General features: G+C 49.5%; 2 protein-coding genes and 1 long non-coding RNA gene across 5 annotated transcripts in view; 1 reads left to right on the forward strand and 2 right to left on the reverse strand.

Annotated features, from left to right (window-relative positions):
* The window catches only part of LOC149336506 (cell adhesion molecule Dscam1-like), a 196,269-nt gene that overhangs the window by 159,461 nt on the left and 9,779 nt on the right, over positions 1-27,029 (reverse strand). The gene's annotated exons all lie outside the window — the stretch shown is intronic.
* On the forward strand, positions 1,784-25,618 carry LOC149336511 (uncharacterized). Its single transcript, XR_016284287.1, has 2 exons — positions 1,784-2,035; positions 25,505-25,618. It is a non-coding gene; the product is annotated as an uncharacterized LOC149336511 (long non-coding RNA).
* LOC149336512 (CAVP-target protein-like) lies at positions 22,847-24,977 on the reverse strand. Its single transcript, XM_089554719.1, has 2 exons — positions 24,679-24,977; positions 22,847-23,331 (listed from the first exon to the last, which is right to left on the reverse strand). Exons 1-2 carry the CDS (start codon positions 24,749-24,751, stop codon positions 22,979-22,981), a joined length of 426 nt encoding a protein of 141 aa, XP_089410845.1. The 5' UTR covers positions 24,752-24,977; the 3' UTR covers positions 22,847-22,978.

Consider the following 27,029-nt stretch of genomic DNA (forward strand, 5'->3'; position numbering starts at 1 on the left):
CATTGTTCAAAACGTATTTAAACGCAGAATGCAGCCTCCTTTTTCCTTGTGCTGAACTTTGAGGAGTGATGGTGTAGGTGAAAACTCTGACTTCTGTGCAATCCTCAAACGAAGACTGCGTTAATTTTACGTGCGTAAGTAGAATCGTATTTTCGCAATGTCTTTCGTACAACTTGTTTCGAATTCTTCTCTTGCGCCGCCTTTGGAGTTGTCTTATTGCAGTCACTGCATTCACGTTTGTATCATTTATGCTAAAGGAACGGTGTTCCTCCTGGAAGGCGAGGAATATGTCAGGGGTTGACAGCCCCTGTAGTCTTGGCTCCTGGGCTGAACCTGTGCGTTGCCTAAGAGTTATTTTTTTTTTTCACTTCGAACTCTGTAATCCTTAATCCTGCCTGGAGGGATCGTTGCGCTTTTGAGCTACAGAAATCGTTACTATATATGTTTTTTTTTTTGCGCTTGGAGAAAAGCGGAAAACTGAAATAAATATCCAACGCAGACAGACCGGTAGGTTATTTAGCTAGTGAATGGGATCATTGACAAATCATTACGGCAGTTGCTTACGATAGCATCTGGTGCTCAACAAGTTCACCCCGGACCTTAAACGCGAGACTGTTGCGCCATAAGTGTCTTCAAAGCAACAACGTATGCAATGCAGGTAATGTAAACTGAACAGCGGTGTCCTAGCTCTGAGTTTTCTTCCTTTTGCTCTCTTTTTTTTTCTGCTACCAGTGGTGCTGTCGTCGGCGATACCGGTAATTGTTCGGCGTCGACTCTTCGATGATCAATTCTGAGCAAGGTGCAGTACGAATTTGCCGTTTATCACATCATAAGGCGAAGAAACACTACGCTTATGGTGAAAACTTATTGGGTTAATATAGGTAACGATGTTTTATATTCGTTAATATGCCTCCATGTCTGAGCCCATCAAGGAAAGCAAAGTGATTTCAGCGACATGGAGATATGTGAAGGTTACAATGTGTCCTACGGAGTAGCGTTGAGAAGCGGGAACTACATTGCCCATAATTTCAGTACTGGGCATTAAAACCTAAAACTCTAGCGTGAGCAGGCACCGCCCAGAGTGGAGTGTCTGCTAAACATTTTTGAGCGCGTTATTTGAAGAATGGCAACACCGCTGGCTTCAGTGCGAAATGCGGGATGGAAACTAGAGGGTGCGTACTAGGTTTACGGACAGGAACGACTCATGTCAAAGATAGTGATAAAGAGTCAATGCATACAGCCATACTAAGCATAGTACAACCCGGTACCTTCGCTCAGTCTCGAAGGCATTTGCTGTCCGTCGATGTATAACTGGTTGCTTCAAGGTACTACAGGAATCAAGCAGGCAGCTGTAGTCAAGTTACCGTTAATGATGAGCGGAGCCGTGACGCTGTCGCTTCCGAAGCCGTTGCTGGTGGCACAGGTGTAGTTCCCGACGTCTTCAGGACGAAGACTGGTGATACGGAGTGTAGCACTGCCTTCGGACCAGGCGGTAACTGATATGCGTTCTGTATCGCGGATATCTTTTCCATCTTTATACCAGCCGATGCGGTAGGGTCCCAAGGTCCCTTTCCTGACGACACAGCTGATGATGACCTCTTCGCCAAGGGACACCTCCGAGGGAAAGGCGAATTCGCGAAGCTTCGGCGGACCTGACAGAGTACGAACGGATTGTAAGCAAAGCTAGATATTGGTTATCACGGCAGAAATTGAGTCCAAAGTTCCTTACCAGTGCCGACGACAGAGCACGCTGCTAGAAGGACCAAGAACGCGTGGCAGGAAGTCGCACGTCGCTTAGCCATCTTTCTAACCACACAGCCGTGTAATGTATTTAGACGCGCGGACGTTAACTAACTCTTATTCTTTCTTTGCAGACTGTACGGAAGCGCACGGCACAAGCAGTCTGGGACGAACATCCGAGTTGAACTGAACGACCGGAGTGAAGTCTGCTCGCTCAACACTGGCGGGTACTCGACGCATCCTTCACAACGAGCGGCTGAAAGGTGGACAACTGGTGACGCCTGGCGGCAGTAAGGTGAACTGTTTTGCGGTTCGAATCAAATGCTTTGGCGCGCCGTTCGCGCGGACTTCGAGAGGCGTTGGAGTGTTTCGTTGTGCGTTTGGCTCGTACTGAGCGATAATAGCGGACATTTTCAACCTATTTCTTTCTTGAGGCTCTCAAAGCTTAATCAGCGGAGCCCAAGCTTCCTCATACCCGGTGCTACTGCACCCTTGTCCACCAGAAGGGAAGTCAGGTATGGTCGAATGTTTAGGGGAATCCCCCAAGGTGGAGTAGATTTGTAATAAGGGAGTAATGACTCTCAAGTCAGGTATAATACGCCGTTGTTAGTCTTCGCTAAACACGCCGCTCGCTATCAAAATGCAGAGTTCAGTGGAAAAAGAATTTATGAAAGGTGGGGAGGGGGGGCAGGGGGGGGGGGGGGGGAGGTTACATGAGCACAGTGTTTTCTACTAATCGCATGTTTTATGCCAGGTGCCAGCTGCTCATATAGTCGAAACTCGATGAAAACACAAAAAAGACAACACATTCGCATTAGAAGTGTGCGAATATTAGAGAACATGGAATAACGAATTGAACGCGCAATCCTATTCGATTCGTTGAACGAATCACATAGTGCGTGTTCAAAATTATACATAGTGCACGTTCAAAATTATTTGAAGCGAATCGCATATGTACTCATGTTTTCGAATTCCCTTTGAATAATTGGCAGGAATTTCGAAACAGGCTCACTGTATATTCCTTCGACAACTGCTCTAGAGATAGCGCCCGCATCGACACCACGCACTATTGGCACACTCCAAATTCACATGCTTCTGCGGCACGTTGTGTGCAATAAGAACGCACTGAGGCACAGCTCACTACACAAATTTATGAGCGCTTATGAAGATCGTTATCTTGAAGGGAAGTTCATTGTTAGTTCGCGTTAAGGCTAATAACAAGCGCAAAAATTGCCGTACTTGCACTGTGAGCTGGAATATAAATACACGTAACATGGCGGTAAAATTTTTGCGATGGTCGTCCTGATCTAATACGCGCGTTTTCTTCTTAGGAGTCCATACTTAAATAAGCATGTAAATAACCGAGAGTCACAGCGTTCAACACGGTTGTACGTGTGCCTTTGGTTTTATTTATGATGCCCGGTATATTGAAGCCGCGAGACTTCAGAAAAATTTCAAAAGGTCCTTGAGGTTATTGCCGTCCCAATCTCAGGGTAAGCAATGAGTAGGCTTGTGTTTGGTTGCGGAGTCCACCGGACCACATGAAAACATGCACTCTCCAGACATCCACCCACCTCTTTCCGTATACCCTTCAGTTGATCAAGCAATCTACTCGAGGTCGGCGCGTGATCATTTTTTGCAGGTACGCCTTCGGAAGAACGCCAAAAAGTAGTGTTCCTAGATTTAGTGGTGCGTCGTAGTCGTGGAAATGAGGCCGTGGAAGCTGAAAGGAACATCTCTGAAGCGCTGACGAAATAGCATTACAACACATGCTCATGCTTCGGGTTGGCATTCATCGTTTGCTTTCAGACCCCAGCACGTACATCGCTGGCTGGTTCTTAACGCATGATATATGCTTTAACGTTATGAGATAGCGAGCTGGTATCGATAGTCTTTGAAGCATCTGCATCTGAATTTTCCACTGCTACGCATCTGCAGTGCCTTGCAGAGGAAAAGCAACCATGGTCGCATGACACCTGAGACCAGGAGGGGCAATGTCAGGGCGTCGCTGCCGTGGTCGTTGGTAGCCCTGCAAGTGTAGTTCGCTATGTCCCCCACCCCGATGTCTTGGATCAGTAGCACCATGGTGTTTCCTTTGACGCTCATCTTGACGTGCTCACTGTCTCCACTTAGTTCGTTACCGTTCTTGTACCACGTCATGGTGTAAGGGCCCGAAGAGTCCCTCTTCACGAAGCACGTCACTGTGGTGTCTTCGTCGAGCGAGAGCTCGCTTGAAAAACCCGCGCTGTGCAGCCTCGGCGCGCCTGGAAATACGCATTACAGGTAAAACTCGATCTAACGAACCCCGATTTTACGAAGTTCCCGATCTAACGAACAAATTTTGATTCCCCGACAAGTGCCCATTGGGTTGAATGCTCTCAACAACCCGAAATAACGAAACAAACTACCACTAAACGCGACTTAACGAAGTTTTTCGGGGAATAATTGAGTAAAAGTTGATTGTTTACTTATTTTCCCCACAATCTCTTGCAGCTGGTTGGCAGCCTGCCAATAGTAACATCTAGGCGTCGAAGTAAGGGCCCTAGTTTTGTTCTGATGGGGCTGCAAGCTGCCCCGCTGCACGGAACAAAGGACAAGGCAGTCGGCGGCACTTCCCACCTTGGCTTCGAATCCGTTTTACCATATGGCGCTTTCATACAGAAACGATTTGGGCCGCTTTCGCAGACTTTTCAAACATACAGGCGCGGGTTGTAGGCAAATGCGATGCCGTGATAGCTTTTGGGTGCCGCTACGTTACAATTTAAGATTTCAAAGGCCGGAGAAATGCCTTCCTCGATATTACGAATTTCTTGATTTAACGAAGTAATTCGTGGCTGCTCGTCATTTCGTTAAATCGAGTTTTAACTGTATGCTGTGACAGGCTGAGGTAAACGAGGGTGTCCATCATCCCATAAACTGCGAACATCAGGCCCTCTTCATGTAATGGGCAAGGAAGGAAGAAAGGTGATAGCATTATGTGTGAAACTGCGTTGAATTCGGTGACACCGCCTCACCTTGTCTTTGGGAGGCACAGCTGAGAAGCGACGGCACCGTAATTACAAAGGAAACAATGATGAGGCGATGCATCGCTGAACAGTGATAGTCAGAAGGCACGAATGGCTGCGCGAAACCTTGTTGGTGCGGATGTATTGACGGTTTCCGCTGTGGTCTTCCAACTTGCGAACGAGATGGAAAGAAAGAAAAAGCTTGAACTGTGGACAAGTGGCGGCAGCTGGTGGCGGCTCTTGGAACTACGATTTCGTGGCCTCCGCGATCAGGCGCGTTCAGACCGGCGCTCGAAGTGTCGAGTTCGTATCTCCCGCGCTTTTGTTTCCAAAACTTTGAGCCCAATCGAAGCTTTCCCTGCTCCGTGTTCACGCTGCATCTTGTTTTCACGCCGTACATAGAAAAAATACGAGCGTACCTTTCAGTCGACAGTGTATTTTGAGGCAAAAGAAATCACGACCGCACTACGTGGCAGTGGCGTGCTGGGAGAGACTGTAGGCGGGAATGGAGGTACCATTTTCATCATGCATTTCTTGGACTTCTTTTGGTCTGAAAAAAGATGGTGGTCGGCATAATTATTCTCTGTAAAACTTCTCAACTCCCACCTGGGGGAAGCCGACCGCCTCCTCCGCTTCCCCACAAATCCGCCCCTGTGTGAAGAGCCATTCGTTGAAGGGTTCGGACCTTCGGATAACGAATGTTGACCTCAATCTCAAAGAATATCTAGCCTTTTCTAGCAAGCTATTGGCGAGTTCATTGCCGCCAACGTTAAAGCAGGCAATAACACCAGTTCTGACTTGCCGGTCTTGGCTGCAAAAGTGTTTCGCATATTAAGGCGAAAGCCTATAATGGCTCATTCTCCCGTCCGTCCGTCCGTCCGCCGTGCATACAGCGCCTGGGGTGACTCATCGAAGAGCGCAGCTGCCAAAAGGTGACGTCATCTTCGTCGACAGGTGGAGCTGTCGGCGCGGCGGCGTCGAGCGCTGATCCGTCGTCAGTCGGTGTGCGGCAGCTAGTGGAGGAGGATGGCTCCCAGCGGTGCAGCCGTAACAAACATAGGCAGTCACTGGCAGTCGAAGTAGCGCGTCAAAGGCTTTCGCCTAGCGCACTTTAGGCTGCCAAAGTGCCCGCATAGTTTTTGATTATCGCACGCCAGTGAACGCTAGAATCTCCTACTCTGGTATTCGCGCGGACCCCAGAGAGCCTAGAATGATAGTTTTGTTATCAATCCAGATAAGCAATTCAGCGCCAGCTAAAACGATCCAGGCTATAGACCTCTTGCATTGCCCAGGGGGCGCTGCGAAAAAGGTGCTAAAGAGCGCCCTCTGCCCTCGGCTGGGTAGTACCGGGCTCTGGCGTCTGCTTCGGAAAGCGCGTTGGCAGTACGGACCCGCGACTTTCGCTTGTGCTGTGCCATGACCTAGAGCGAATATCGGGCGCCGAAGATTTTTTCAGGGCTGGCACGCTGTGTAAAGGGAAGAAATTATGCAACGCCAAGTACGTGTACTCTGTTCAAGAAATAAGCGGCGAAGTTTCAGCGCGGTGTCAATCGCAAGTGAAGAGAGTCGCGTACGAAGTTGAACTTCATGTAAGGTCTGCACGCTTCGAGATTTAAGCGCACCAACGCGTTGAAATATTTGCAATATATGAATTCGCAGCAGCGCTAAACAGACATGTATACGGGACTGCTCGAGCGCACGACGGTACACGCCGCGCCAGCACCGGTCTTTCAGCATGCCACGAAACGGTGGGCCTCCTGCAGTCTTTGTTCACTGCATCTCGCTAAACAAGTATACATAGTCATGACTGCCTTGTAGTAGCCGCCGTCTGTTCCTTCAGCAAATGCTAACATGATGCAATGCATATATGAGCTCGCAGCCAAATAACGCTGCAGCGCGAGCTCGTGCGCTGCGCGCTTGATGTCGTTTTCTTGCTGTATTAACACGTTTTGCCGGGCTAGTTGGTTAAGCATCTTGAACGAACAGCGCGAACAAAGACGAGCACAAAAGACAAGAAAACGGACGACACAGCGCTGACAGCGCTGTGTCGTCCGTTTTCTTGTCTTTTGTGATCGTCTTCGTTCTCGCTGTTTATTCAAGATTCTTGATGTAGCTTTTCATCCTTAAAACGACATCGCTCGAACACGTTCGCTGCTATCAGTGATGCCGCGCTGCCACATACGTGCTGGTTTGAGGTCGACAATGTGCACATTTCACTCTCGACGCTGGGCTGCTCGTAGTGCGCAGCGAAATCGCACCTAATCAACCCCCCCCCCCCCCCCCCCCCCCCCATTTGTGGTCATTTGCACGCACCTGGCCACCTCACCACGTTGCACCGGTCGAATTGTCAATTGTCTCAGTGGCCGGGTCTCTAGTCGTGAATCGCCAACCATGCCTGCTGATATGCCGATTTGCCTTAATAGTGATTATCTGAAGTGAGATGTTGACATGACATAATTATACCATGCATTTTTTTTTGTGCTCTTTGCTGTGTTGTGCATTCCCTTGATATGATCTCTAAATTATGCTGTTCGTTTCTCACCTTTCGCTGCTTGCTCTGTTGCGTATTCCCTACTGTTCGGTGATTGTCATGGTACACTTTTTGCTGCTTTGCTGCTTGCTTGGTCCAAATGCCTATGTAGGGATCTACTAGACAAGTTGTGTTGTAGAATGCATAAATTCTCATTCTACGCCTGCATATGCGGCTGCTCGCTAAATATACATTTTTTGAGAGAGGTAAGCGCCAAAAGAAGACGAAAACAAGGAGGATGAGACCGGCTGTAGACCGCGGAGAAGATTGTAGGTACATATGAGGGATGACTGGCATTGTTTTGCTCGTTACCCACAAAGTGGCTTGCATATGCTGGTGTTCGGCACTGCATCCCACGGTTTGCCGTCCGGACTGCATGTGCAAAAAGAATGAATTTCAGCAATGCGGATAACCAAACAAACATCAAGGGAGGCGAAGCAGCCAGCAAACGCGAAGGTTCGCTTACTCAGTGCGTCGAACTGCAGCTATCCAGCGCGCCCGGCGCTCCGCTTCGTGAGACCTTGAAGGAAAACGGTGGAATTTGATATTGGGATTCAGACCTTCTTGATCGTGGCAGCCCACGACGCAGCAGTAACGACGGTGATGCTTTTTCGAGACTGAGCTAGGTCTCTCGGGCGGATCGGCGTCGCAGATTCCTTCTGCTGCCTGCATTTCGTCCTAAGGCACACGGAGCGTCGGTTTTCTAAAACCTAAGCCACGGCCAGGCCGCGGCGTGGTTGGTCACAAGTGACGAGCCTTGTCGCACTCACAAGAGTGCAGAAAAACGTGCGAATCGACGCAAAACGCAGGCTAGAAAGGTACGCCGCCATAGCCAGCGCTCACTACTACCCAACCTGGTACTACCCAGCCAGCTTTTCCTAGCTGCCACCAGGCGCCGCCACGTTACCTCAAACTCCAGCGCAAGAGGCCTATTCTGATGGCTCCAGTGGCATCCCGCACAGCGCGATCCGCAGAGATGCCGGACACGCAAAAAAAATAGCGCCTACACAAAGGAAACGGAGCGTATGCTTTGTGCCGGCCGAGAAAAACCATCCCATCTCCCCTGTGATTTGCCCTGCGTCGTGATGCTACGTAACTTCGCACCCGCCGCCGTTCAAAGGAGGCGTTTTGTAGCGAGAGCTACATTACCCGCAGTCTCGCCGTTTCGCTGTGGCTGTCGGTCGCCAGTTCTGCGCATGCGCGAGGAGTCGAGTGACGTCAGAGCCGCGCAGCTGGTGCGCCGCGCGCCGACCGAGGAGCAGACTCCACTCGCCTCCGACCGTGACGGCCGCGCGTTACTTTACGGTTCACCGGGCAGTCTTTCTAGCAGTCAATACAGTTGAATAACACGTGCCACCTTCACCACATGTCTCGTCTTTAATGTCTAACACGTAGCCATGACCATAAGCAAAACAGCTCGACACAGCCAGGGATATACCGTGTCTCTCGCTACGTATAACCTGGCATAGCAGAGCTAGGCCACTGCCAATTTTTTGTCACGTGACGCTCTACTTATGGGGAAACCTTTGTCGCCTCCGTGAAAACTTCTAACACTGAGACACCATGCCTTCAAGAACCTGATTTGAAGACTAATTGTTCGTTTTCTTTTTTCACAAATCGCAAATCAGTGCAGATGAGTACATCTGTCGAGCACTGCACACTGATGCCATCAACACGTCATATTTCACTTTAGCCAAATATGGATGTAAGTGACAGCGATATCTCCGCCGCGCTCTTCCACAACGTAACAGTTTAAGGTGCACATAGTCCGTGGGCCGCGTAAATGATTTTCGGTGGTATACACAGAGCCCAAGCGGACGCCTTCAGCCCATAAAATGCCCCGCATACATTTACTGCTATGGACTGCTTCTATAGGCTCGCAGTTTGACAAAGGCAACGCAATACACATGGCAGGATAAGAGCTGCGTTTAGGTCGGAAACATCTCGAACTCCCGGAATAGGGAAGACAGTTGCAAAACACTTATGTGCCTTGTGGTATTAGAACGAGTGAGTGTCGGTGTATACAGTACCGGCTTCATACACTATGGGTGCCCACATGACCACGTGTGTAAAGACGCATACCTGTCACCACGAGCTGCGCCGAAGCCTCGTCGCTTCCTGCTGCATTGAGGGCCGTGCAGGTGTAGTTTCCATTGTGCTGCACCGACACGTCGGCGATGGTCAGCGTCGACACGGAACCGCCCTGGTGCGACATTACGGAGATGCTAGGCAGCGTTATGTCGAGGGGACGACCGTCTTTTGACCAGGAGAGCTGGAAGGGACCTGCGCTGCCCTTCCTAACGACGCAGCTCACGACCGCCGTATCCCCTGGCAAGAGGTTCGCCGGGAAACGGAACTCTCGGACACTGGGGGCCTCTGGAAACGGAGGCCGTTCGCACTGTCAGGTCACCACCCTCGTTCTCGTTCCCCTAAATGTCAAAACGCACTGCCATTCCTTTTTTTTTTGCCCCTTGAAGTCCCGAGTCAATCTTCTGCTCGTTCTAAAATGCGTAAGAGTCGCGAGGGGCGTGAAGAGGGAAGTCGGGTTTCATGTGTGCGCCATAATCTGGATTTGCGATTACTCGATCAGTAGCGTTCCTAAACAATACCGCACGAGTTCCTCTGCCGTGAAGCGCGCCATATATACTATAGTCGGGCATTGAAGCTCTGCTGACATTCACGAGCGCCGAACATAATTCCTCCGCGACAAAAAGTAGACCGCAGTTAAAAGACTAAATAAGAAGCTGATGACGCGACGAAACTTTTAAGATAAATAATTTTGTTGCCCCTGGCTTGTTTGATACAGTCAAAGATTAAAAATCTGGTTTTGTTCACTGTTGTAATTAGTCAGCGGAGTAATACAGGACGCCGCGGACCGTGGCTAGTATTGCCAACTGCTGTTTCTATTAGGCTGTATCCTGCTATAATATTACTAAACGTAGAGGCTCTCCAAGCGCCTCCAAAGGAACTTCATAAAGTTTCGTAACTTTTTCGAGGCACTTGCGAGCGCCACTTGATCGCTTTCTTTACTTCGTCGTGTTAACTCTGTCTGCTATGAACATGATCGAGCTGTATATATCAGAGCATATTTGGACACCTCGCAGGGAGAAATCAGCCGCGTTAACGCATCGTTGCAGTGTTCATACCTGAAGCCGCAGAAGAGCGCGCTGCCACCGCCGCCTAAAGGGCTGCCAGAACGATCCACGCGCGCAGATCCGCTGAATCAGCAGCCAACATGTCAGCACTACTTTGCCGATGCCTGAGCGCGCTATTCAGGTTGGTGTGGACGGCACTGCACAATTGCAACGCTCCCGCTGCAGCCGTACCTCTTCACAGTCTGGCGCAGCGGAAGCAAATCGTGGTCGCGAGCATCGCGCAGAGAACAACGTTGGTCGAGAGATGGACGAGTGGCGCCGCCTATGAATGCCGAGGAGAAGTAGGAACAAGCGCGGGAAACGTGGGCAAACCGAAGAAACGGACCGAAGGCTACTGAAGAAGACGTCGGCATATCATATGTCAGCCTGGAAAAAAAAGCTTGCCGGTCTCACTTTGCTTCTCTAACGACGGAAGAAGTTTGAAGAATATTTCGCTGGCATCGCAACTTCGGCAACGCGTCTCAAGGTGCTCCCCACGAGGCGACGTGTCAGGAAAGTTTCTCCGTTTCAGTCTTTCCTAAAAATACCTTGAACTATTTGAAGCTTAGGGAGTTCCAAACACGGGTGAAGCACAGAACCCTGGCAACAAAATGATAGCAACGGTCAGGCAATCTATAAACAGTGAAACGGTCTCGCTAGGGATTTTCACTAATGAGGTGTTACGTAAATTGCACAGACGAACAGATTCACCGCATCAAGCATGAGTCCCAGATCTAATTATACGTGTCACATCAGTAGCAGCTAGCCAGATTTAGTGTGGGACAAAAGTAGTGTCTTCCTCCTATTCAGGTTATCCCGGCCTTATGCCGCCTATACGGCCATTCTCGCTCAGCATAACTCCTAAACTAATATTGCTACGTGATTGCGCTTTGTTGCGCAATAACTCAAAATAAGCGTGTTCGGCATGCGATCTTCTGGATGAATGTGTGGCCTCTGTATCATCAGCAGTTACTTGAAGTTTTCTTCTATTTCTGGCTCATTGTTTCTGTATTCTTCGTGTTGTATATGCTTATTTTTATCCACCTTTGTGCTTCCAGTACCAGTCTGCATTTGTGTAATGCGTTCACGAAGAGGAAATTACGTTAGAACATCAAACTCAGAGGCCTCCTTCTGTGCTGTGATGTGCATCTATCACTTATGATTACGCAAATACACGCTATTATTATAACTAGCACTCACCGCTGAGTGGTCATCACATTCCGTTGTTGCGCACGTTGTCGCGAGACCGAATGCTGGCCGCGCTGATCGCATTCTAATCGAGGCGAAATGCAAGACACCGCTGTACTGTGCAATGTCAGCGCACGTTAACCTCAGCCCAGGTGCTCTACATCTATCCGGATCCCTCCACTACGGGGCCCCTTTCTCACGGCTTCCTCTCAACCTCCCCTCAGTTTCTTTCCCTCACGGTGCTGCCCAGGCGTACATCCGGAGTGCAACAACTACTGTTCCTTTTCTAAAAGACATTTGCGTTTGCTAACAACTCGGAGGAGTCACTTGGAGTGGGTTCCGTGACGACCTATTCCGTGCATAATGCACGGGCTTAAGAGGACCGTGTTATCTTGCTTGTGGGATGCTCGTCGTATCAGTGTTTGCAAGAACTATTGTACTGAGTTATACGCAGAGAAAAACAGAAACATGCGCCACGGGCGATATGAAACGGCTGGTACTAAAACGGGTGCGAGGACAGCAACCGCTGCGAATCCCATCCATTCGTTGAAACAGGTAAAAGCTTGTTCTCTGCTTCCGCTACGGGATTATACACCCACAATGTGATACAAAGTACCGGTGATTACCTGAAATACCGAGCGATGCAGTAACCGAAGATTCCGCACCAGTGGAGTCTGAGGCAGCGCAGGTGTAGTTTGCACTGTCTCCGAGGCGCAACCGCCGGACGGTCAGCGTTGCCACGCGCTCCGTTAACACTGCGGCCGCCAGTCGCTCATTTCCGGTTCCGGATAAGCTTTGCCCATCCTTGAGCCACGTGAAGTGGAAGGGAGCTGTTCCGCTTTTCGCGACACATCTGAATATGGCGTCTTCGCCTGGCGTAGGATCGTTCGGGAACTTCACCAGCTGGAGTACGAGGCGTCCTGGCGCGAAACATGAACTGTCATTATAGGGCTCGTCTTAAGGAACCGCAGCAAAAAGAAAAAAAAGTTTTGCACACGACGTTCTGTAGTACACGTAACATGCTACCTTCCCTCCACTGGAGACACCTTATTGGACGTTATCCCCCCCCCCCCCTTTTTTTTTTCGTTTTACCAGTGTAATAATTTCTTAACTAACGTAACTCGACCTAAATTTAGACGCGCAGTCATTATTTCGCCATATTAACGTGCATGCCGATTCTTGTACGAATTCTGCGTACTCTGCTTTGCATATCTCCGACACTGAGCTCATGAAATGACCTCTCGACTAAGAACGCTAACACAGCAGAGACAAGAATTACTGGTGAGGACTTATGTTTTCACATGCCTGTGTTGTGTTGATACACCTGAGCACATGGCCTTGTGGAGGTATTTAGGAAGCACTCCATGTGGCGGGCGCGGGGGTGTCATATTTAGAAGAAAACTACCCATGACTTAGTTGTAGATGTTACTACTGGCACTAGCAAGTAATTATATGCAGACTTACCCACGTCCATTTCTTTAGCGCTGGCGAAGCCAACTATTAAAGTCGCAGTGAAGAGACGCCAGGTAACGTGCATTGTGGCCACACACCGAACGGACTTCGCTCGGATGTTGCACACGAGCACAGGATAGCTTCCGAGCACGGATTCACGCTTCGAATGCGGCACGCAGCGGCGAGGAACAGTCCTAAACGAAGCAATGCGGGGCGGTCCCTGGACGACTAGCGCCACCTCTCGGCATCACGTGGAACGTCGCATTCAAGCGAAGGCGGTAGACAGGGCGCGCTTTTCGATGAGTAAATCAGCTGTTGTCGCTGGTGAGGAGTGCAGTTAGCACCAGTCAACGTTTCGTGACACCGCTGCAAACAAGTATCCTTCCACTCCCATTCCGCCACAACAGTGAAAAGCAAAAAAAAAAAGAAAACAAGAAAAAAAGACCGCTAGAATCATATTTCGCAGCTCCAACGGAGTTATGACACTTCTTTAGTTCGACCGGCTTCTTTCGATTTGCTTTTTTTTTGACAATCAAATCCCTGCGCGCGCAAATACACGCACATACAAAATGCTTGCATGCATCAAGTATGAAAATGTGCTGTAGCAGTGATATTACGATTGTTCGCAGGCCAAACATGCCCATTTTTCATCCCTCCAGACTATGCTGCGCCCTCCTCCCCACGCATGAAATATCACCAGCTTGTTACAAAATGCACTATTCTCTTCTTACTCGAAACCTTCCCCTGGAAGCGGAAATCATGATACAAACGAATAAAAAAAGCTCCGACTTTCCGATGGTATAGCATGATATAGGACCACCTGAATCTTATGACCACAGAGCAGAGCGCATTACCAAGAGCGCCCATTTGTTTGCTCACCCAGATAAATTTTCATCAACCATACTATACTATACGAAGACACTGACGCCATCTATCTAGGAGAAGCTCCCCCAAGCACTGTTAATAAAAAGGTTATCAGACGACCATCGCGGATGGTTTAGAGGCTCGCTTCGGGCCACCCGTCTATGCAGGCACAGTAGCAAGCGACCGTGTGACGGCACTGGGGCAGTGACGCGATCGACAGGTGGCAGAAATGAGTATTACCGCGATCAAGCGCTGTTGTGCTGGATCAGGAGACGTCAGCTGAAAGCTGAAAAGCAAGTCTACCTCCTTCTCTGCAGCTGTGCTTACCCTGTGCACAGCCGAACATGTGCGGACGCTGTACTATCGACGACTAAAGTCTCAAGGACGCGCGTGCAAGAACCGAAGTCATTTGCTTTTGATGAAAACCGGAAGGTTGAGACCACACTTCTCGATAGTCAAATGAGGTAGTTGTTCGAAGAAGACCTGTGAGGCCATATCGCTTTTGGCGCGTGCTGGGGACTTCTGTCCTGGGCAGCAAGTCGTGGAATGTGCCCACGTTCCTTTCACAAGTAGCGCTACATCGCAGACGCCATGCGCGAGCGGTTACCTGACACCTGGAGCACCGCGGTGCGTCGATCCGATCCGTGCACGTTGGAGGCGACGCAGGTGTAGTTGCTGCTCGCGTCCTCGTACCCGATGTCCCTGAGCGCGAGGATGGACATCACGTCCGACTGTCTGTGGACGCTCACACGGCCCCCTCTTCTTTCTTCGGAGACTGCAGTGCCGTCGCCCTTCAGCCACACAATGTCGTGCGGACCCCGACTTCCGCGCCTCAGTGCGCACGTGAGGACCGTAGAGTCGCCCAGGGACAGTTCTTCTTGGACGGCGAATGGTCGAATTCTAGGGGGCAGGCCTGAAAGCCACGGCGTCACAGAAAATGCGATTCAGAGAGTGGACCTAACATCTACTGGGGCTCGCCTTGGTGTGATTCGGCATTTCACTAAGCAAAGAGAAAATTGACAGGGTATACAGCCGCGCTCAGTATGACTTGCAACACGGAAGACGTGGTCGGACCTTGGTTCACGAAGCGACTAGCGTGCTGTACGTGGTGGTTAGAATTTGTGCTCCTGTAGGTACCGGACGAGAGGGTGGGGACTTCTGCAGTGCGTGTAACGGATCTGTGGTTTCTGATACTTTGTGCGAAGATGCGGCAAGGATCGTATACTTGCTTGCAGTGGGTTACAACGCACACTCAAAGGACATTGAATGCTCACTGAGCGCGTGGATTTTAGCCGTTGTTTAAGGCTGCTTTTGAGTTTTAATGATTCATGTCAAACAGCAAAACAAGTTTAGAAGACACCTTTAATAAGATACGATATGTTGCGAATATTATAAACCTGTTTCGGACGCGCGTGGTTGCTAAGTGTTGTTTATAAATGTACAACTGAATTAGTTGCTTATTATTTACTAGTCATTCTTGTAATGAAAACATGATTATAAGGAGTTCAATGTTAATCGTACTATCGTACCGTGAATGACACCAGAATAAACATCTATTGTTCAAAGCTGCGCGGTCAACGCTGTTTTTCTGTCTCTATACGGATGTCAGTGATATCAGGAGAACTCGTCCGAGCGCCTTGACATGTCTGTTGCGCCCCGTCAGGAGCCCCGGAAGGCGGAGTTTTTGAGTTCGCAAGTGGCTCCGGAAAACGATTTACAACCGTTGTTTAAGCTCAGTGCGAAATAAATACTTTTCGGATGGGGATGTGGGAAGACTGCAAGGACGGAACTGTTGCATTATCCCTATGCCAAGGCCTACCTCGAAATAACCTTCATTGCGACAGCAAAAATAAATAGGGGAGAGTAGTAACGAAACCGAGGCAGGTTTAATAAAATGATACATCACTTTTTTTTTTCCTTCTCATTGTTCACGTAACAATGGCGCGCGTAAGAATTTCCGCCTCCTATAGGGTTTACAGCAGCACAACCGATCTCCAAGACTTCCTTACCTCGACTCCATGCCGAAGACAGCAAGGCAGCGGCAACCGCGAGGCGCATCGCCCGGAGGAGCGTCATTGTTTCTTCCGCGACGATTACGGAGTGAACAATGGGCTCCTTCGTCTCCGCCACTCGAACGCCGCCGCGGAAGGAGACAAGAGCATCTCGAGATTCGCTGTCTACGAGGAGAGCTGCCGAACACGGAGCGAGATAGCGTCTCGAGAGGCACGTCGAAGGGCGTCCGTCTTCGTGTCGGACAGGAGCGATGGAGTAACGTGGCGCCATCTACTAGGCGCGGTGAGAAACAACGTCCTCCGTGCGCGCTTCGGAGAAAGGTCCTAGCGAGGCATGGCCGTTATGTTGGCTTGTAGTTCCGGAGATGCAGTGGTCAAGCTAACCGGAACACCCTTCTGCTTAACCTACGTGCCTTCATTTCCTCTGCCCTTAATTCTCACCCATGTGTGAGGGATATTTGGGAAAGGAGGAGAGTATAGAAGAAGAAATAAGGTGATTGGGTGGTCCGAAGGAACTTCTATTCTTTGCGTTCTTCGTCCGGGAGCCCTCCAGAAACTTGGCAGTGAGAATGTTCCGGACGCTTTGTTTATGTAGGGGTGAAACATATCACGCCTGCAGTGGAGTGCTGTATACTGGGCAAGGGGATTTCCCGTGGAACCTCGGAAGTCCGAGCTAGACCGAACCGATATCCTTTACGTCACACCCAAAACGTCCACGAAAGCTTCCAAAAGTATCACGGCGGAATTGCCCATGCTGAACATGTTAGTAACCACTCATCGTAGCTGGCGTAATGACTACAGCAGTACGACATTCCTTTGCAACGCCACAGGGCATCCTGTATGCACTCATGAACGTCTAATAAATTCTTCAGTTCAAGTGACAGCGCATAAAAGGACGTAGACACAGTAGAAGTCTTGACAAGACGAATTCTGTATCCGCCACGCCGGTTTTATGTGTGGGAGACACAGAATGACATTTAGTTAGGGAGGTTTCGGTCATTAATTAATTAATTCAGGACCGAACTTGCGACCCTGCTGTTAGCATCAGAAACGAGTAAGGTACGGCTCTACCAGTTTCCCGTATAATTTCCTTAAAGCTGGGCGTCAGCAATCCTTTTGGATGAGTCGATTTTCCAGGCATTGCGCATCTGTGATTTAGCACATCAACAACGCTTGACTGATCCGAACTTTAAGCATTGGCAGTTTGTCAAAACCCCGCGTGAAAAAATTTCGTGATGCATTAAATCGTTCTCAAGAGTCCCACGGCAGTCAAGACATGGTTTCACAAGAGCATCAGGCAGCTTCAGTTTCACGTACTCTCACTAAATTTGTGGGATGATTTTCCGCGTACTTGCGCGCGGTTTGAATTTTAACGCAGAAAATCCGTGTGCTCCGTGTCTTCAGCGTTGCGAGCGGAAAGTCCTCGGAGAATCAACCAGGTGGGCCACCCAGGTAACGTGACCTTGTGGAGTCATCACAACCTGCCCGCCGGATTGTGAGCAAAGTGGCCACAGTGGCAGGCGACAGCTAAAATAAAGATTGGTCGTTCGAGAAGAGCAACCTGGGTAGCCCAAGTCCCACCGGTGGCAGCACCCGCCATCGCAGGGCATATGTTAGAGAGGGCTTTAAAAAGAAAGAAAAATAAAAGTACCGTGCGCGCACCTCCATCGCAGGACATATATATTAGGCTAGGGCAACCCAAAAGGATTGAAAGATAATAGGGCCCTGACCATCGCAGGACAGAGACAGGGACAGAGTAGATTGAGACCCTAGATTGGGACTCTCCCGCACCACTAATATATCGCGGGTTGGCGCATCGCTTTGCGTAAATGCATCAGCATTGGTATGATGACCCCCAGGGATCTATAAGTGTAAAGTCGAGAATGGCCAATACCGCATATATGGGCATTAATTAACCTACTGACGCTATCGCATCATACCCTAAGGCGGAGCCTAAGTGTCCCCTCCAGCTTTTATTGCTGATGCAATTCAATCGGCGGAATCAGGCGAGCGGATACAAAAGAACGCGCGAAAACGAAACTATACCGCGAGTGGCAGAGCGCACTACAACGCCCTGCACGATGCACTTGCGCGGACAGGCTCCGAACGTTTTGAGCCCGTCTTACGCTTTCTCTTATCCCGTACAACCAAAACGACTCTTCTCGAAGCAGTTTTTGTCTCTTTTCTCCTTACGCGGGCGGTCAGCGCGCCAACATGGCGTCGCGATGGCGTCCAGAGGCGGGAGAAGAGGGCGTGCTCACCGCCGCCCCTGAGGAGTGGCTCGGACGCGTCGCCTTGTGGCGTTCGCGCGCTCGACGCTGGCTGGTGGAGGACATGTGGTACGCGTGTAACCCACAGTTGCTAAACGTCGCGTGGACGGTACACGGTTATTGAACAGGCTTTCATCTGTGGAAAGACTAGACAGCGGAGTGAGTAGGGGCACGGGTGCTCTTGGAAATGTGCAGCACATGATACGTGGTAAGCGGGGCCTGGCAATGATTGCAGTTATGAAAAGTGCGGCGCCGCTATTGCTGCCAGTTGTTTTGTAGCGTGAGTTACATTGGCCGCAGCCTCGCCGTTTCGCGTGCTCCCTACGTCGACCATACTGCGCATGCGCGGGAAGCTAGTGACGTCACTGCGCACTGCTGGCGCCCCTCGCCGCGCGCGCTCGCTGCTGTTGCCGGCGGCGCAGAGCCACGTCACGTCACTGCTCACGCTACGCATATCCTGACATAGCAGAGCTAAGCCACTGCCAACTTTTTTCCGAGGGGCCTTGGCGGAAAGTCTGCAGTTTTTAAACCGACCTATCGACTAGTGTTCGAAAATTGTGTAACGTATATATTGCCCGTAAACCCTATAGGATCTAGGTTGACTAGGTTGACTAGACGGTTGATTATTTCTTAGGAAATCCTCAATGCGGATGGGAGGCAGTAGCATGCTGCCGTTGGCATGGCGATCCAGGTTGGCCGCTGTGAGGTCAAAGACGGCCAAGGATGACGTCACGCCGTTGTAACTCCGTTCACCTCCAGCATATTCCAGCCCAGGACATTACCGCCGTTTAAGACAGCAAGTTGGATACGCCTCGCAGCCAGAAAGCGGCCTCTGGTGCCTCGGAAATCGCATTAGGTCGTTCTTCGGATATCCATTGTCCATCATCTAGCACGCAGGCTTCCGCAAACGGATTCGCCCAAAAGCGCACCCCAGCTTACATACGGCTTCCGTTAGACAATAAGGCGGGCGAAAATACGCGTTCTACACATCTGTCGCTTGCGCAAGTCCCTTAAGTTAACCGGGTCGAACGCCATCCCAATCAGCCCCTTGGAGCAGGCATGTCTAGCAGTGCTTCAGCTCTCTATACCGACATGAGCGAAGAGGAAATTGAAGCACTCTTTTGGTTTCAGACACGGATCACTTTATAAGGAGTTTAGGGCCAGAAAAACTATATTTTTATTTTCGCAAACTGCTGCCTCGCATAAAGCAATGGCTGGAGAGAGTAAGAAGCACACAACGCACCGACACGATCGTAACATTAAGGAGCACATAGTATACCATGAAAGCACTAGGAAACACGTCAGATAAAAATCGCAGGGTCTAAAAACTCATTCTAAGGCATACCATGCGTTAGGGCTTAAAAAGGCAGTGTTAAAGTTCAGATATTTATAATGCGCGGAAGAAGGGCTGAATTTCGACAAGTCAGGACAAGCTTTTTATAGATGAAGCCTCATAAAATTTGGCGCAATTGGCAATGGACTTCAATTTCGGATTGTTCATTAACGCGTGCAAGAACTAAATATCCATTGCTATGTCGTGAAGCAATTGGATTGAGCCTCAGGTCAAAAGGAGAAAAATCTGTCATGTGAGTGAAATATTTGACGGACATCCCTTTCTTGAACCGATTCCAATTTTTTTCTATGTCCACAAGCTGACAGGGATTCCAAAGGACGCAGCCGCATTTTAGGATTAGGATGACATGCTATTTTGTATGCAGTTAACTGTGCATACGCCCGAAACCAGAAAATGCGCCTAGTAGTGCTACCGCAATAAAAATACGGGTTAATAGCATCCTAGTCGAAATCAAGGAGCAATGGGTGTTACGCAAAGGCGATATAACCGATGGTCATTACGGGTAACGGACTAGATTCCAAGAGACAACCTTTGTAGCTGGTATATAAGAATGAGCAGGGCTTAAATCAATTAAATGTACGGGTGTAGCATGTTTGTGCAATGTTGTAATGCCGTCTTCATGACCTCATGCCTGGCGCATTACAAAGAGTCATCAAAGAATCAATTTAGTTTCATTCGTTAGGACCTGGCGTAGAAAGTAAGTAGCTACTTAATTTAAACGCAAGAGCCATTCTTGTAGGGGTCGGAGCACAAGTAAAAACCACTAATAGATGCCGTGGTAGAAACCTTCCAGGCTTATGTGAGGTGTCCACTTCCGGGGTGAACAAGCGACAGAGAAGCTGTGCGCATCTCCCCCCTCCCCCTCCCCCCCTTTCCTTCTTCTCCGCTTTCTCCGTTGATTGGCAATGTCTCCCCCTACATAGTTGTAAATATATTCTTTCCCGCTGCAATATTATCAATGGCCCGGAGGTGATGACAGCAGATCTTTGGCACAAAGACACCGTTTGCATCAGAAATGGCCCCCTATTGATGCAAAACTAACGGCTTGGCTTGCTTCGTCGCAAGGCGGCATCAGCCGCTGCATTTCTCGCGGAGGCAGTCGCGTTCGCCAGGGCTTACGCGCTGACCTCGGCAGTGGCAGCTCCTGACGCCGCTCCAAGAACGTCGAACGACGCCTCCGTAATGAGGCCGCAAGACAATAGGACGAGTCCCGAGCAGTGTCAAATAGCTGTCTTCGACGGACGGTGGCGGCTTCCCTTGTGTAACCCGATGTTTGTGCTTGGCAGAGAGGGTCGATGTTTCGATGGCCGAGAGGAAGGAGTGCTAGCGACGCTGGGAGTGGTCTCGACGCTTGTGACCAGTCCGCTAGAGTTTGATGATTTCCTCATGAAATGAGCTCTGGTCCTCTCGTTTCTCTCTTCGTGACTCGGCGTCAAAGTAGTACGCTTGAAAAGTGTCTTACTCGATTGGCCTTGCATACAAAAACACATCCTTAGTGCCATGCACCACAGAGCTGTTGTTAAAAAATTGGGCACACTTCGGACGCGGGAATGCGAAAGCAGTACTGTCCCTGGGCGCATTGTTTACGCGTGATGTTTGTACATGCATTAAAGTTATTTTCTACGAGTTTATCTGCATGACACCACCCGGCACGCTGTACGACGAACGGTTGTATCGCAGTTTCGATATGAAAGTCTGGGAAGGCATACAATAGAAGGTGCATATGTCGTCGGCTCGAATCCCTGTTGCAAGCTAGCCTCAAATTTGACTCGCACATGTAAGCTATACACAGCGAGAAATCATGACACCGCCCGGAACGCCGTGCGACAAACGGTTGCGTCACGATTTTGGTACGAATGTCGCCACATGGAGGCCAGCCAGTGGGAAGTATACATAGACGAACGACGTATATAGGATTGTCTGCAGTGGCGGTGCTCGGCTTGCTGTGTATACGTCATACGGCCGGTTCGTGACGTCACCTTATTTTTTCTTGCCATCGCTGAAATTTTCTGGATCAGCTGCGAGTACACCCGCACACTAACACACACACGCCGCCGGCTTTTCTATTCATGAGACTGGCAATGTTTTCGCATTAAAAAAAGGCTCCTGAACGTTCCGTCTTTCTGGGTGCATGAAGCGACATATATCGATGTGTTGCACCGCCGCCCGCTTCTCACACAAGCTCGCCCTATCCCAGGCTTACACGCATCCTGTGACCACAGATGGAACATTCATAAGATCTTCCACCCTTCGTCCCACATTTACTTTCTGCTGCAAGTCCACATGCAAAGCATCCACAGCTGTCTACGGGGAGAACGCAGTCCTCTTTACTACACCCTAAACAGAAGGGACTGAAAAGGGTATTAACTGTCCTCTAGCGCACTGCCTTTTATAGAAGGGAGTGTGCTAGAGGGTACTTTACTCCCTTTTTATTCCCCTCTATACGTATTCGTGTTTAGGGTGTAAGCACACAGGGCACTGTCTGGTGCTATGCTGTAGGGAACTATATATACGCTGTCCAGACTCTAAGCTGTTGGCGCCACTTGCTCTCAGTCCGGACAAAGCCCTTTTGCAGCTGTTATTAAACGTCACAAATTATCATACACTAATCCAGGGGCCTGCTTTGAATTTCCATCCGAAGCATTCGATCACGCGAGATCGATTGAACGGAAATTCACTTGAACTAAAATTTTATTCCGCAACGAATAGACGTTGCGAGGAGGCAAGGCAAAAAGATCAGAGAATAGTTTGAGAAGCCCAGAGATAATCGAAATGTGACGCGTACGCACTGATGGTGGCGTCCAAACTGTCAACAGCTTTTTTCGAAGAGTATCAGGCGATCGGAGTGCAAATACGTCAAAACATTGCTCGCGATGTCTGTAAGATTCAAACGAAGCCATGTAAGAGTAGAAGAGCACCCAAGCAGCGCAATTAATCGACCCAGTATTGGAAATGTATTGGCAATAGCCGGTCCTGCAAAGGTCCAGAGTTAAACCATCCATTTGCAATATTGGGCTGACTTGATGTGCTGCTTGGGTAACGGGTATGTAAAGTGTGATGTTCTCATCGTGGTGCTTGGCCAGCGTTAAAACGCATTGGCTGAAATTGCTGGAAATGGACCCCACATGCGGAGGGTACCATCCGTGGGAGTGAAAGGCTTGGGGAAAACACAGCGCACTCCTAGACAAGGACGAAGAAAGACAAGATGATACAGCGCTGTTTCGTCTTGTCTTTTTTCGTCGTTGTCTTAGCAGTGCGCTGTGTTTTCCCCAAGATGAACTACCAACTAGCCCGCTCTTCCACCCTTGCAAGTGAAAGGCTTTCGGCTCACACCGCGCCCCACCGTGGTCCAGACTAAAACAAAACCACCATGTTGGAAAGCTTGTTTTGCGAACTGCGAACGCTCTTCGCGGACTTGTCCATTGACCATCATCGCCCAGACGTGCTGTAGTAGGCACAAATAAGGCCGTGTAAGCGTAGGGCCTTCCGAGTACCTGATATTACGAGGAGCGCTGTCATCCTATGCTCTCCGTGGGCGTTGCTGGCGACGCAGGTGTAGTTTCCGACGTCCTCCGGTTGGATGTTCCTGAACGCCAGTATGGACATCATGTCCGACGGCTGAGTGACGCTGATGCGTCGCTCTTGTGGGAGCACTGCACCGTCTTTTCGCCAGGCGAGCGTGTGGGGACCCACGCTGCCCCTCTTGACGGCGCACGTCACAGCGGCGGAGTCGCCCAAAGAAAGGTCGGGGGAGAAGCTGAAAGGCCTTATCCGGGGCGGCTCTGAAACAAGGACGAGTCGGAAATCGTGCACCCATCACGACTTGCATAGCCTTTCCAAGACAGCTTCCCCCTCTCCCCCCTTTAAAATAAAGGAGAAAAATGGCTCTTATAAAGTGAGGATTCACAGAAATGTGTGGCTAGTAGGGAGCATTATTGAGCGAAGCAAGCGGAACAGTAAGGCGGGGACAAGGACATGACAAGCAAAGCAGAAACTTGAAGTCTGCAACTTTGAACTTTTCCGCTTGTTTAGATGCAGGCATAGGCATCGTTCAAGCAGTGGACTTTGCATGCGTAGGTACGCTGTATAGACGAGAAACTCAGGACCGACATGCACGTGATGTGAAATTCTGTGTGTACGCGTGCATTATGTGCGTGATCACTCCGTTCTTATCATTCTCCTCTGGAATAGACTGCCAGCTACTGTCATGGACAAAAGTGATGCATAACACACTTGCTACGACTAAGCTGCATCGAACCTTTCGGGGTTTTCGATGAGCGGGAGCGCGATGGAGTGAAACAAGGAAACTGATATGCATGCAGGCAAGAAAAGGTCCCCCTGTCGCTGTCTGGACACAAAGCGCGGCAGTGACATGGTGATAGCAATGCGCTTTTGTCGAAACTCGCGTGGTACATTCCGCTTTTGCTCTCAGCAACGCATTCGCAGGCTAACATCTCTAGGGATAATTAAAGAGTGCCTCCTCCTCTTTACCGGATTGTTCGTTACATTTCCAAAGCGATTTTCATGTTTGAAATTGCGAGCTGCCAAATTTCTAGCGTATTAAGAACTCCGATGTCATCTTTACCGCATGCAGGTGACTTCGCAGAGCTATGCTCTTCAGCCAGATGTGACATTATAAGCCCCACAAATTATTTGCCTATTGGCATATCAACTTTACAATCCAGTATCGTATACTGTATGTTCACTACAGCGAGGTTTTCTTGAAGACTGTGTAAATAAGCGCGTCTGGTTATTTCTTACCACAGTCGACAGTTTCATGACTGTGCACAAGACTTGCTTTTTTAAAACAGACTTTTAACTATGGCTAACTATACAGTCGGAGCATTTTCTTTAGCACATCAAGTCCCACTTAAAAAAAATCTATATTTATAGTGTACCTATTCTTATAATTGTTAGGTCGGTTCACCATATTTGTATTTAGCGTGTTAAATGCGTGGTCTCTGTTTCTTGAATTTTCTTCTTTCCTTTACAACTTCACTCTTCTTACGACCTATCTCACCTATTCTGTAGCAACGCCTGCCCTGCACAGATCTCGTAAAGCACGAATAAACGCCTCAATGGGACGAAAGGGGGCGGGAAACCGTAATACAAACTCTTTGCGTGCTTACCTTGGCACTGTGATGGCACTGCGACTTGTGAAGCGATGACAAATGCCGATATTAGTCTCCGCAGTATCCTCATCGTCCAGCTTCTCACATGCGGCAAAACTTCGGGTTGTGAACACTACTCCCGCTCTGTCACACTCCGCCGAGCACCGCTATCCTGCAGCGTCCCCGGCACTGGCAGCGCACAAATGTGAAACTGGCAGCAGCGGGGAGCCGAAAGAGCGGCGAAACGAAGTTCGCGCCTTTGTTGGGACGGCTGGCGCCATCTAGGGAGACTGCGAGACAACAGCAGCACGGCTCCGTTGTTGCAGGCCACGGTCACCGTGGCCACGGTGTTGCAGGCGTTCCAAATGCGTGCGCGCGCCATGTTGGGTCATTTTCGAACGCACAGAGACGGGTGATGCGTAGTCGTTGCCTCGAAAGAAGCAATAGCGACGGTGTTTTAGTCATGGATTGCCAGATTTCAAGCCGGCGCCACCCTGGGGTGGAACTATGAGGCCTCGTTAACACTGCGAGGGCACTGGGAGGACTCAGCTCTTGTCTCATCCTGCGAGCATTTCAACTGAAGGATAGGAATTGAGCGGCGGGACCGCTTAGCGGAGAGATTTTGACTTTGTTGCATTGTCGTTTTGGCGTTAAATTGAAGCCTCATTCCCACAGTCGACTTAATTTGTTGCGGCCAACGAGTGGCCCCATTTGCAGCACTGTGGTTTGGCGAAGGTATCTTCATACTGGACGTACTGGTGTCTTCGTACTGGACCAATTGCACACTGCACAAATGATGCTTATTCGTTTTTGCTTTTCTCTCTTTTCTTCTCATCTTTTCCAGAATCCTGACACAGAGCTGCCTTTCTCCTGAGCCCTGCACTGCAGCCATCTGGTGCCGGCGAAACGCAGTTGGAAACGGCTTCCACAAAACTTCTAATAAACCGAACTCCTCTGAGCAGTGATTTGCACTGTTGTCACGTGATCTGTAATTTCTTTTGCAGGCAGCAAAACGTGGTGGTCTGAATTGTATGCTATACTTGTTTATTTCTTCTCGCTTCGTTGAGCTCCACAGTCTAGCGCAAAGTTATCAATTAGGGCTACCATTAATTCTCGATTGCTGCCGCCTAACCCCGTGTGGCATTGCAGTTGGCTAGCAGGCGCAAGGCGATGGACCGCAGCCTCATGTCTATAAACTTCATAAGCCTCATTGAGGAGCACTTCCCGTCTTGTTCGTGAGTTGAATCCCACTATAGTCAGTGCGGCACAGCACAAATGAGTCGTACATGATAGTAGACGGTATTTACGCATTTTTTTTTCACACAGAAGAGTTCATTGGCGTATCAATGACGCACAGCGCGTGTGCTGTTGAAATACACCAAGACCCAAAAAAAGATTAGACAACAGTAAGACGTCCGCCCGGTTATGTTCATGACCATTTGCATCCGAGCAAGGCGTGCAAAGGTAACGGATAGGAAATCTTAAAAGCTGACATGCAAACCTGACCTTTATTAAAGGGTACATTAAATAAGAAAAATGAAAGCAGTAAAGCACAAAGAAACAATTATGATGTATCATTAGTTTAAATATGGTTTCATTGCCGCCGCGGTGGCTCAGTCGTTATGGCGCTCGGCTGCTGATCCGAAAGGCGCGGGTTCGTTCCCGCCTGCGGCGGTCACATCTCGATAGAGGAGAAATGCTAGAGGACCGCGCACTGTGCAATGCCAGTGTATGTTAAAGAACCTCAGGTGGTGGCGTCTCTCATAGCCTGAGTCGCTTTGAGACGTTCAACCCTATAAACCGAAACAATAACATAGTTTCAATGGCTACACGTCGAAGTGCTGGCCGCCATCGCGCGTGGTTGTAGAATCACTGGAAAAAGCAAACGACCGTTCCCAATTATTTATATGAAGCCTGTGCGCTGTATAAAAAATTAGCGGAGTTTGAGCACGTCGGGTAATCCCGTAAAAAAAAGCACAAAACGCAAGAAAAGTGACACACTGTTGCAGAAGATCGCCGCCCTTCGTAACTTCCGCCACTGAATGGGCACTGTCATTGGTGGGTTCCTCCGAGGAACTGCAGTGCAGTGTCCAATGAGCGAGAGCCTGAGCGCTGCGGCGCGCAAGCTGTTACGGCGAGTGCATATTGTCTGTAACCCTTTTTTAAAACTCTAGTTGCTGCCAGACTTGTGGGGGTTCATTGCCTAAAAATACGCGGTAATTGTTATTTCAACAAGTCTTTTGCATAAACCAAAAGTATATCAGTACCATGGTGCTAAGTACGCCATCTTCGCAAGCTGTGAGAGCTCCAACGGCGCAGTACATAAACAATCTTGCGCTTGGCCGAACACTGTACAAGGGTCCAGGACC

The sequence above is a fragment of the Amblyomma mixtum genome, chromosome 7 (assembly GCF_055824585.1).
Source record: "Amblyomma mixtum isolate Tamu chromosome 7, ASM5582458v1, whole genome shotgun sequence".
Lineage (NCBI taxonomy): Eukaryota > Metazoa > Arthropoda > Arachnida > Ixodida > Ixodidae > Amblyomma > Amblyomma mixtum.

What these genes read in the sequence shown, in the direction of transcription:
- LOC149336512 (XM_089554719.1), bottom strand. Translation starts at nt 24,751, where the DNA reads ATGAGGATACTGCGGAGACTAATATCGGCATTTGTCATCGCTTCACAA. An exon ending in AGTGCCATCACAGTGCCAAG is followed by an intron (nt 23,332 to 24,678) that starts GTAAGCACGCAA and finishes TCCTTGTTTCAG; the next exon opens with AGCCGCCCCGGATAAGGCCT.